Source organism: Pseudorca crassidens, chromosome 13 (assembly GCF_039906515.1).
Source record: "Pseudorca crassidens isolate mPseCra1 chromosome 13, mPseCra1.hap1, whole genome shotgun sequence".
NCBI classification, from domain to species: domain Eukaryota; kingdom Metazoa; phylum Chordata; class Mammalia; order Artiodactyla; family Delphinidae; genus Pseudorca; species Pseudorca crassidens.
The window spans coordinates 27,274,521-27,286,463 of NC_090308.1; the positions used below are offsets into that span (position 1 = coordinate 27,274,521).

The 11,943-nt window shown below is 37.0% G+C and overlaps 1 protein-coding gene across 1 annotated transcript in view; it reads right to left on the minus strand.

The window, feature by feature from the left end:
- The window catches only part of PDE7B (phosphodiesterase 7B), a 339,359-nt gene extending 328,233 nt beyond the window's left edge, over positions 1-11,126 (minus strand). The window contains exon 1 of the mRNA XM_067701985.1: positions 10,747-11,126. Coding sequence (XP_067558086.1) covers positions 10,747-10,767 — 21 coding nt within the window. The 5' untranslated portion in view covers positions 10,768-11,126. The remainder of the gene's footprint in view (positions 1-10,746) is intronic.
- Between the last annotated feature and the right edge of the window lie 817 nt (positions 11,127-11,943).

An 11,943-nucleotide genomic window follows, 5' to 3' on the forward strand; every position in this document is an offset into this window, starting at 1 on the left:
AATCCTAAAAATTATTAGCAATCCAGAAACAAGGTAATAATGGATTAAAAAAAAAGAAGCATAACACATCATGACCAAATTGGGATTACTCCAGGACTTCAAGTTTGAGTTGACATTGTAAAATCAGTCACCACCACAACAGAAAAATAGAGAAAAATCACCTGGTAGATATCAGAAAGAACATTTGATAAATCAAATATTTATTCATGATAACTCTTAGCAAACTAGAAATAGAAGAAAATTTCTCAATATTATAGAGACTATAATACTGAATGACAGAATGTTGAAAGCTTTCCTTCTAAGACTGAAAATAATACACTACCCACTGTTACCTCTTCAACAATTTACTGAAAATCCTAGCCAGTACAATAAGACAAAACTGTCAGTATTAAAAAAGAATATATATGCCTACCATTATTCTTGGATAGCATGATTGCCTACATAGAATATAAAAAGAATCTACAGATAAAATATTTGAGAATTCCCAAGTGAGTTTAGTAAGGCTGCTGATAACAAATTGACACACCAACAATTAATTGGTTTTCTATATATTAGTAACAAAAAGTAAAAATTGAAATTGAAGAGATAATATTTAGAATAGCATCAAAATACTAAGTGTTTAGTAATATATCTAGCAAGAAATGTGTAAAATGACCACAAAGCAAGCTAGAAGATATTATTGAGAGACATTAACAAAGACCTAAATAAATAGAGGGATATACTATGTTCATGAATTGAAAGACTCAGGAAAGATGTCGAATCTTCCAAAATTGATCAATAACCAAAATTTCAGTTTTAGGTAAGAATCTTAAGTTAATTCTAAAATTTATATGGCAATGTAGAGAATGAAGAATGAACAAAATAATCTTGAAGAAGAGAACAAGAGATTTTATGAATGGGAGATAACATACATAGCAATCAAAGATATTAAAATATATCAAAAATTCCTATAAATTAATATATAAATGACTTGTTTAGACACGTCACAAAGAGGATATTTACATGGCCAATATATATGTGCAAAAGTGCTCAAACTTGTCAATAATCAGGAAAATGCAAATTAAAACCACCATAAGCTATCACTACACACCTCCTAAATGCTAATATGTAAGGTTAGCGAGGAAGGGAATTATCATACATACATTGTTGGTGGGAGGGTAAATTATTTTAACCACCTTGAGCAGTTTTGAATTTTCTACTGAGGTAGAACAGAAACATTCTCTGTGGCCCAGCAACTAATTCCTAGGTGTATGCTCAGCAGAAATACATGTACAGGTGTATCAAAAGAATGCTCAGGCCAGTATTATTCATAATATTAACAACTAGATAAAACTGAAATGTTTTTCCACAGTAGAATGGGTGAATAAATAGTTGCATATTCAAATAATTAGACACTATGCAATAATGAAATTAAATTAGAGCCATATGCAACAACCTAGTAAGTCTCACTGTATAATGGTGAATGAAAGAATGGAGGAGGCTTGATGGGATTTCTGAGGTGGCAATAATGTAATAATGTTCTATTTCTTGGCTTGGGTAATTGTTATATATTTGTTCACTTAAAATTAGTGAATCATTCTGTACATTTATATGTTGGGTATTTCTCTGTATGTGTGTTATAGTTTAAAAATAAAATAAAAAACTATATTTCTCTTAAATGTTTAAAACATCCAACAGGACTACGCCCAAAATAGTTACAACTCCATGAAATAATTTTTATAACTGTAAGCAAATAATACCAGTTGATACACACATGATGCTTACTACCTTTCATGCACCGTTCTAAGCATTTTACAAACAAAACTCATTTGATCTTCTCAACAACCTTATGAGGCAGATATTTTAAACACCTTCATCTTATAAATAAGTATAGTGCGGGCCAGAGAGATTAACTGGCTTAGGATCCCAGAGCTAATGAATGGTGCCAGATTCTGCACTGTTCATCATTACGGTTACACTGCCTTTCAGAACAAAACTTCTGAAGTTTAAAGTGTCAGATTCACCCACTGTGGATGAACTTAAAATGAAATAATGTTTCCTCTATACACTGGAACCTCATATAAATAAATATATTGTGTAGATTGCTTTAACATTTTGAAATAGATATTTTTATGTTTTGTATAATAATTTAAAAAGACTTTTCCTAACTCATGCTTAGAATGATCGAAGATGGATTTAAACAGTGCATTTGAAACGTATAAAAACAATAAAAAACTGTCATTAAAAAAGCTAGGGTTGAATTTCAACTCTATTAGTTTTAACTTCTGTAAACCTCAATTTCCTTGCCATTAAAGTGGGCATAATGGGGTTTCCCTGTTGGCGCAGTGGTTGAGAGTCCGCCTGCCGATGCAGGGGACACGGGTTCCTGTCCCGGTCCGGGAAGATCCCACATGCCGCGGAGCGGCTGGGCCCGTGAGCCATGGCCGCTGAGCCGGCGCATCCGGAGCCTGTGCTCCGCAACGGAAGAGGCCACAACAGTGAGAGAGGCCCGCGTACCGCAAAAAAAAAAAAAAAAAGTGGGCATAATGAATCCTCTCCTAATAGGAATGTTGTAAGAAAGAAGTGACTTGACATTTGTGCCCTGAACTAAGCGACTAATTACATATGAAAGCTAATCCATCTGCGTGTGTAGTGAGTAAACCTTCGAAAGTTTAGAACATAAAGGCACCTCATTTTAAGTTCACATTTAAGAGACTTAAAAAGTCAAAAATGCTAAATAACTCGCCCAAAGTATTACACTTAGTAAGGCTAGCATCCGGAGCTTGAACGCAGGGATTTAGGTTACAAGGTCAGTGTTCCTTGAAAAAAGTTTGATTCTCATTTTTTTCTTCCTGCTTTCCCTTCTCTCTCCACATAAAATACACATTTTTATAAATTACATATTGTTGCCAATTAATTCAATAAATGTATCTGACCTATTTTAAAAAAGATTTACGTTAAAGGAGACATATTTTAAGTAGGCTATATTCTCCAACTGACTGTTTTTGACACAAATACCATTAAAAGTTTTTATAGGGCTTCCCTGGTGGCGCAGTGGTTGAGAGTCCGCCTGCCGATGCAGGGGACACGGGTTTGTGCCCCGGTGCGGGAGGATCCCACATGCCGCGAAGAGGCTGGTCCTGTGAGCCATGGCTGCTGGGCCTGCGCGGCCGGAGCCTGTGCTCCGCGGCGGGAGAGGCCACAGCAGTATATAGTTTTTATATACATTTGTCTTCAAGTTTGAGAAGGGTTTGCCCTCTGTCTCTCTCATGCACTCACAGAGACACTCAGGGGCAACATATTAATGAAAAAGAAGATAGTATTTTTCAATTACTTTATTATTAGCCATTGGATTACTTTTAAATGATTAATAATTTTTTTAAAAAATTAAAAAGGATTTGTAGAGAAAAATTTAGAATGTCATTCAAAACTCCTATCATACATTAAAAGCAGATAAGCAGTTGTTTCAGAATGGAGAGAGGGGTAGAGGGAGGGACTACAAAGGCACAGGAAAAAATTGGGGGATGATGGATATGTTAATTATCTTGAATGTGGTGATGGTTTCACAAGAGTATCAAACTTATCTAATTGTACACTTCAAATATGTGCAGTCAATTGTGTGTCAATTATGCCTCAATAAGATTGTTTTAAAAAAAAACTCCTATCATACAAATTCCGATCTGTTCTGTGTTTATCCCTTTTGTTTTAACTTAAAGATTGTTCTTTACTCCAAACACAATAAAAGTCTAGAAAAATAGAAAATAAAAATTACTAAATAATTAAAATAACTAATACTTATATTTTCCAAATCAAACTAAAAACCAAATTAAAATTGTTTTCATTTCATTGAAAAAGCAAGAAGACTAGTCTGAAAGGCATGGAAATATACTATATTTCTATGACATGGAAAACAACTTTTTCCTTAAATTTAATGACCTTTTCTAAATCAAGGCATTCTTTAGACCTCTGTATTACTGCAGCATCTCCTTTTACGAGAATACATCTACACTTTTGTGAATGACTGAGTTCTTTCATCTGGCTGGACACAGTTGGCAAGTGGCATAATGGGAAAGGGAAATGAAAGTCTTTTTTTTGTTTCTCCTGAAAAACTAAGAAAGGTATAAATCATATTGAAACTGAAGCATTAGTTGCTTGTATTACTGCACAAACTACACATCTTAATACAAACAGTGTTTTCTACTGTTTTATGAATAAATGGTATTATAGCATACTTTAATTTTAAAAGTCCATGATGTGTGGTTTCCTTAAACACTATTTGAATAAATATAAATTGTGCATATTTAATTAATTTGAAAAATTAAACCAAATTGACCAATTCTAAAAGAGAAAATTTAGTTAAAGTGTTCAAAGCAATAAAATACATAGTCAAATATGTACATTTAGTTTATGGAGAAAGGTCTCAAATAGTTGGGCAGGCAACGGGCCAAAAAGTTTTCTTATGAAAACTTTGAAACGTCTATGAAAGCTGGAAGGAACTTTGAGCTTGACTAAGCCTCTCCTTTTGTACATGAGGAAACTGGTGCCCTGAGAGATGATTGGCCCAAAGTTACTCACGCAGGAGACCTGGGCTATCTATCTCCTCACTTCCTGGACTCTTTCTTCCGGGGCACGATGGCCTCCCTACCTGTGTTAAAGGCACACGGGAGAAATTCAATATGATTGAAGGAAGAAGCTAATGAAGCAATTAAAAAACAGAACTCTTTCTTCTTTTACTTTCTAATTTTCCTCTCAACTTTAATTTAAATATCACGCAGTAATAAATAAATATACACAATTTTTCCACTGTGTATGTAATAAACTTATGAGGAGAAAAGCTGAACAATTCTAAAGTATATACCTGAACAGATAGTCGTCCCCATCCCATGCTCAAAGTTCTCCTGCCAGAGGCTTCCACTGCTAAGTTTTTTATTTGAATTTCTAGAAATTTTCCATCAGTGTGTGTGAATGTGTATATGTAGTTATACAAATGTTAATGCAGCTTTTTTTCACTTAACACATCTTGAAAATCATTCCAGACTGTGCATGTAGATCTAGCTTATTCTTTTAAGTAACTATATAGCATTTTATTGTATGGATTCAAAATAAGGTACTCAACAACTCGCCTATTATTAGTTTAGGTAGTTTCTGAGTTTTTATATTACAAAAAAGGCAAAAATAAACATAATTTGATATGTTCTTAGACTAAGATTTACTAGGGTCAAAGAATATGTAAAACATTGAAAATTTAGTATCTTTATTTTAGATATCAAATTTTGACCAATTCAGGTATATGTTAACCTCCTTATGTCTACACCTGAACCCATGGAAATACCTCTCACCCCAGACTAACCCTGGACCCGACCTCCCATCCCAGGGGAAAAGAAGAATGTTTTTTAAAACTCAAAACTCTTAAATATCCTTCAGTATATTTAAATTATGTACAAACTCCTGTTTTGAACTGAATCCTTTTTTGTATGTCTGAAGCAGTGAGAAGGTAATGATGATTTTCATCATGTAGAAAGGATACCTTATATATTTATTTACATGTTAAATATGAATGTAAAACATAAAAAGGTATTAATAAGACAAGAATCTGAGCAGGAATTTTAATGAAAAATTTTGCACATATTCACCAACAATTAGAAAAGAAAAACTAAAACAAACATTACTTCAAATTTTACAAAAGGAAACTCCATCAAAATCTCATTACCAATCTTAATTTTTTCCATCTTCTCCTTACAAATGCAAGAAAGGGAAGAAAGGGAGGCAGGAAGGAAGGAAGAAAGGAAGGGTGAAGGGAGCGTGAAGGATGGAGGGGGTATGTATGACATAAACTTTCTTTACTGGTATATTGACTAAGGCTATTATTTTCATACTTCTATACTGTATGCAAATAAATTTATAAAGCATTCATGAAAGGGTTTTGATTTTCAATACTGGGGTATTTATACACTAATATATTAAGAATTATATATTGCTTAATAGACTTATGTGTGTTTTGTGTCATGTTATTTTTAGGTTTATCCAAAACTACAAACCCTGTCCCCTATTCTCCAAGCTTGAGACGTTATCTGTAAACCATACCCAGAGGAGATGCCAGAGGAATGCTCTGACCCAAGTAGGATCCAACCAGTGCCTGGATTAGAGTAACTCAATTGCATCAAATTCCACCAGCAGGATGAGGCAGCCACCTTGTACCATAGGCCCCAGGTCTCAGAGCAGATACTCAATGGACAACCAAACCAAAAACATCTTTCTTCTGAGGATTCCTCCAAGTTAGTTATTATCAAGTTTTCAGTTATTCCCTAAAGAAACCAGAATTGGAGCGGAAGAGATATTAAAGTGAGATAGCACAGAAAATCTAGGACAATGATTGGCACTTAGGAAAAAGACACTTGTCACATTAAAGTCTCCAGCTACAGTGAACACAAAGCACATCCCTTTACTGTCTGAAGGGGAGCTACAGCCACAGAGCAGCACATCAGCCTCAGAGGAGAGAAAGGGGGCGAGGACAGGTGGTCTTCCCTGGGGAGCAATAGTCCTCCTGCGGAGAAATTCTCCAAAACCCAGGGACTTGTTTTTGTTTTTCCTTAGCAATGAGGGTATTTTGGAGGTGAAATTGCATAAATTTGGATAACTGAGTAAAGGCAAACTTTTAAGGGAAATGGTAGAAATAAAGGATGGGAGAGGTGGGAGAATAAAAAGAAATTAATGCTAACTAGTCAACATTAATCTTGTCAGGGTGAAGTTCAGAATCTGGAAAGGAAAAAGGCATCCCAGAAGTATTCCAAAAGCCTCATTTTAAAGAGGAGGCAGTTAGGGCCTCCAAAGTTTAAGAAATTTGCCTTAACTCACACAGGTCTTCTCTGAAAGTTCTGAGCCACTTTGGGAGGTTTCCTGCCACCAAGAACATTCCTGCGACACTACAAGGCATCAGTGGTCAAGCCCATCACAGCCTGGGAACCCTCCTTGCTTGCACCAAATGGCTACTGGAACCTGGGGCTGTTGTTGAAGTTCTCAAAGGACTCCTGCTTTCTGGAACTCCTAGGGGTTCCAAGTCCAAGTGATGATGGAGAAGATATCAGTGCACTGATTTAATTCACCATTTCAAACCTATACAGTAGCTTAATCAACAAAAGGGAAAACTTTGGCCTCCTTTCACATTATATTTTTTAAGGACACCATTACAAATATATCATTTCAAAAGAATGACAATGCTTCCGTTGGTCATATTAAAGACTACAATAATAGGCGTAAATATCTATATAGATGGAAAATTTAGATTTTTTTCTTGAATTCAGTTGCATAAAGCCACCTCTTTTGTTTTTCTTCATCACCACCTCCCTTCCAAATTCTCTCTGTTCCTCCATTTCTCTGCCCAGGCTCCACTATTTGTTTAAGTTCAACCAGAATGTAAGTTTCCTGAAGGTGGGAATCATTGCTTATCTGTCTTTTTATTCACTTTGCCTCAGTAGACATAGCCCTTGACATGTTGAAAGCACACAGTAATTTTTTTTTAATAAAGGTTTAACACTTACATTTTTATATACAAATGGAATTTAAAAAAAAAACTCCAAATAAGAATACTGTAAAAAGTTTCATCTAAAAAAGGATTGTTAGAAATAACCCAATACAACCAGTTTCATTTACAGGTGATGAAACTGAGATCAAGAGTGAGCAAGTGGCTCAGAGTCATCCCACTAGTTAGATCCTGAATAAGGGTGCCCACTGGTCCCCTGCCTCTATCTACTGCTCTTTTTAGTGTGCTCCATGCAATCACTTTCTACGTACAAATTAAATCATGTAGATACCTAAGCGATTCTTGGGAAAGTATAACTACATTGATTATACACTAGAACTTTGACGCATTTTGTTGTACTCTTTGTTCAAATCTCTAACAATGCCTGGAACGTAGTAGATATTGTCAGTTTGGGTTTCTACATCCCTTTATCCCTTCTATCCCCCAAATTTCCATATTGACCACTTTAAAGATTGCTAATATACCAAGTATGCATCACCTCAGGAATCAAAGTTAGCATGTTGACAAAGCCACCTAGGATGCTTGTAAAGCCGATGGTGCTGATGCCTGTAAAGCACCCCAAGGCTTCCTCCCACAAGAGGGATGGGCGTGCTCCCCAAGACACATTCTCAGGAGAAGTGAGGATGCCCAAGGGGAAGCTCTGAGGAGGAATGGGGATGCCACCACGGGGCGGCGCTGAGAGAGAGGGTCTCATCTCGTTTCCAAATGCCAAATCTCTTCTTCTTTAGCTAGACTTGCCTCCTAGAAGAGAGATTCCTACTTGTCTGTGAATTCTCTGGGATATATAAGCTGAATCCATGGCATGATGGAGTCTTTGGGTAAAAAGTTCTGAACATTGAGGGTCCTTCAAAGAGTTACCCCCCAAAAGTCAAGGTAAGTTGAACCACTTAGAATACCTGTTAGCTTCTACATTTAGATGTTCTAAAGTCTATTCTGATTCTTAATTTTGACACTTCATTTTAATATAATGAGGCCCTTTTAGTCTTGCTTGGGATTAGTTTACTGCTTAATAAATTCCTTCCAGCACTATGTTCTGTCAGTCAACAAGCAGCTTCCCCTGTGATTTGAGCCTGCTTAACAACAAATTCAACTTTGGAAGATTAATTACTAGGCAGAGGCATTTCCATGTGGTACATGCTCACTTTGAGGAAACTTGGTCATTTTACTTTTGCATCTGTTTGGGGTAACAAGGTTCTCTGGCTGAAAAGAACACCAGTCAATGTTTGCAATGCCCTCCTACATAGATTATACTTTAGGTTGGACTAACACAAAAGCTTTTTTCAAAGACAGTTGAAAATGCCATATTTGAAATTTATTTAAATAATTTACAATATATGAAGGGTAGTAAATTCTCAGCGAACATTTTAACTAGGTATTTATTGAGAACCGACAATGAGTAACTTTGTGCTGAACATCGTGAAAGGCCTTACAAGATGTACTGGTGCAATTAATTTCCCAAAGTTGGTGTCTGCTACTGACACATCTTGGATTTTTCCACCCTTGCCCTAAGTAACTTGATTCAAAACAGAGTTTCTCCCAGCTAATTGGCTGACATATAGTCACCACTGATTTTGTCTCATGGTCAACTGAGTACACTCTGAAATCATACAGCTTACAGTGTCAGGTAAAAACCCTTATAAAGAGGATACAGACTTTGGAGTTGCAACTCGTCAACTCTGGGCTTCTACTTCAGACAAAAAGCGACTTCATTTTATTAGAGAAAATGTCAATCAAGACGTTACTACTGACACCCGTCTTTGTTTCACCAGCCAGTAATAAAAGATAAAGCAGAGGAAATGGAGGAGCTGCAGTTAGGCATTTGCAACACACAAAGTCCTTGTTTTCCCACTAGGCGCTACAGAAAAGCAATTGTCCATTCACAGCACATCCTCTGCATTTCAGACCTAATATTTTTGCAGTTCTTAACTTGGTACATTACACTCTTATGAAGTTAATTTCATTAATTCTTTGAAATTCACTATGTGTTTTACACTTGGTTATTAATCTTACTGCTAACATGACCCAGTTTTAAAAATTTCTCTTAACGTTGAGAATAGAAACCTTTGGGAAAAAAATCAAGCAATTCTGGAAACAGTAAGGGTTTCAAACAACCCTGTCTTACTTGCTATTTTATAACTTTGAGAAGGGTAATAAGGAAATCCATGTGAACCATATATTACTTGAATTGCTCCTACAATAACTGACTCTAGATAGGAATGATTTTTAGCAGGGGTCCCCCTCAACCCATAATAATAATGTGTCACTGAAAACAATATTAGCCCTGGGTTTAATTGCCCTGCTTCCCACCCTGGCAACGTTTAGGGGTTTACTGTATATAAATGCATATGCCTGCCTTCAGGGGCAAAGAGGTTTACTGTAACATTTTAATAGTCATGCTGGCTGAACACATGAAGAACAGAATCTATAGAAGATTAATTAGTCCCCAGGCTCAATCACTCAAGTGCCTAATTAAATATCTCACTCTGCTTTCAACTATTGTAAGAAAAGATAATTAGCAAATCTGCAGTGCTAATAAAGAAGTTTTATTCTCCTTTATAAATAATGAGATCTAAATCATTGGTCATGTAACTCAGTACCTGCATCTCCCCTGTTGACTTCTAAATCCAGAACATTTAAAAAAAATGCAACAAAATGATAAAGTGCATTTTCCTCAAGAGTTCATTTTTCTGACACACCTCGTATAGGATTTTCTACCTTCAATCTCATTATTAGCTTCCTCCTCTCTTCCTACTAATTTCTTCATCTTCTATCAACCAACATGACAAACTCAAGAGAAAAAAGGATTTTCTTTTTCTCTGTTCTGCAACCCTCACTAATCTCTTTACCAATATTTTCCTGTCCTGTCCCACCAAAAAGAAAAATTGACTCAACTCTAAGATTTACATTGGAGAAGAAATATTGCATTCATTAAAAAAGAAGCCAAAGGAAAAAAAGCAACCCTCCTCAGGAGGGGCTCAAAGTGCAGCGAAAAGGCCAGAGTATCTCATTAGGCTGCTTGGAATGAAACAGTTAATTCAGGGTAAGTGATAATGTTTAGTCAGTTCGCCTAGAAAAAGGAAGGAAATTCAAAAGCTGGTTGCTGTAGTAACAATCACAGACCAAAAAATATATACATACAGGTTCATTTAAAATAAAACTCCTGCCATCTCTCTGTGACTCTGTTCTCTCAAGAAAAATGAGTTGCCGCTGAAATCTCTTGTACCTACCTCAACCATTAAACAAGACATTTAACCATAGTGGCAGTTCTGTGACCTTTGAATGCCGTGAAATCTCTGAGCGGTGCTGCTTGTTCATGAAGACTTGTGCTGCGGAATCCAGCAACTTCATCCAGGATTAGGAAAATAATTAAAAAAAAAAAAAAAAAGTAACACAAAAGCACACAGAGAGATCGGGGAGGAAGGAAGGTAGAAAGAAATTCTCTCTGGGTGAGTATAACACGTTTCTTTCTCCCAGGCAAGTAAGTGCTGGGATGGAGCCGAGCCTGCTGCAGTGCCCAGACCCACCGACTGGCTGGGGGAGCAGGCAGCCGGCCTGCTAGGCTGGGAGGTGCTGTCAGTTGCCACAGGCAAGGAAAAGCGGAGACCAATCGGCTTCAACTCTGGCAGCTTACTGGAGTGGAGCCTTTTCTGTGTCTGTTTCCTCATTTCAGGAGTGACGTCAAAGGGTTTAGTTTTCCTCTGCATGTGCTATTAATTTTAAAGTGCTGTGCTATGGGAAGAATGTGTGTGTGCCTGGGCACCCCGCTCTCGGGAGAACCCAAGAGACATTTTCTGTTTTCAGGAAAAAATTTTAACAATTGAAACTACCTTGTGGTGAGGTGTATCAAAAAAACAAAATAGACGAGAAACACTGAGCTAAAAGATAGCAGCAAGATTTATATTTTTCTCCAATGTGAGTGTATGTACTTTTGCCCACTTCCCAGCTGTTGCCTGTGTTTGAACTAATTCGCTTTTACCCTTACCTAAAAATGAGTTGTTAATCTTGAGAGCTGTGGAGGGAGACCTGCGCAAACGAGCTGGTGAACAATATTACGTGCAGTGAAAAACAGAAATCATGTTGATGCTGCTGGTCCTGCTTTCCTCTCTTTCCTCCAGCTTCTGTGGTGAAGCGTCAGGATTATTCATGCCAGGGAGATCCCGCCTGCAACTCCCCACAGAGAGTCATTCAAGAAGCAGGGCCACACAAGCGTGCCTGGGGCTTCAGCACGTTCTCTCCCAAAGTGTGCGAAGGTACAGTTGTTCAGGGCTATTTCCCCTACCAGGGCCCCCAGCTCATCTCTGTATTTCTCTTCCCACTCTGGAAAATCTCAGCGGTGGCCATCTGTTGTTTCTGCCTTCTCCATATCCTCTCCCTTCTCCCCCCGCCCCATTCTGCTAACAGAACCTCTTTTTTTTCTTCCGGAA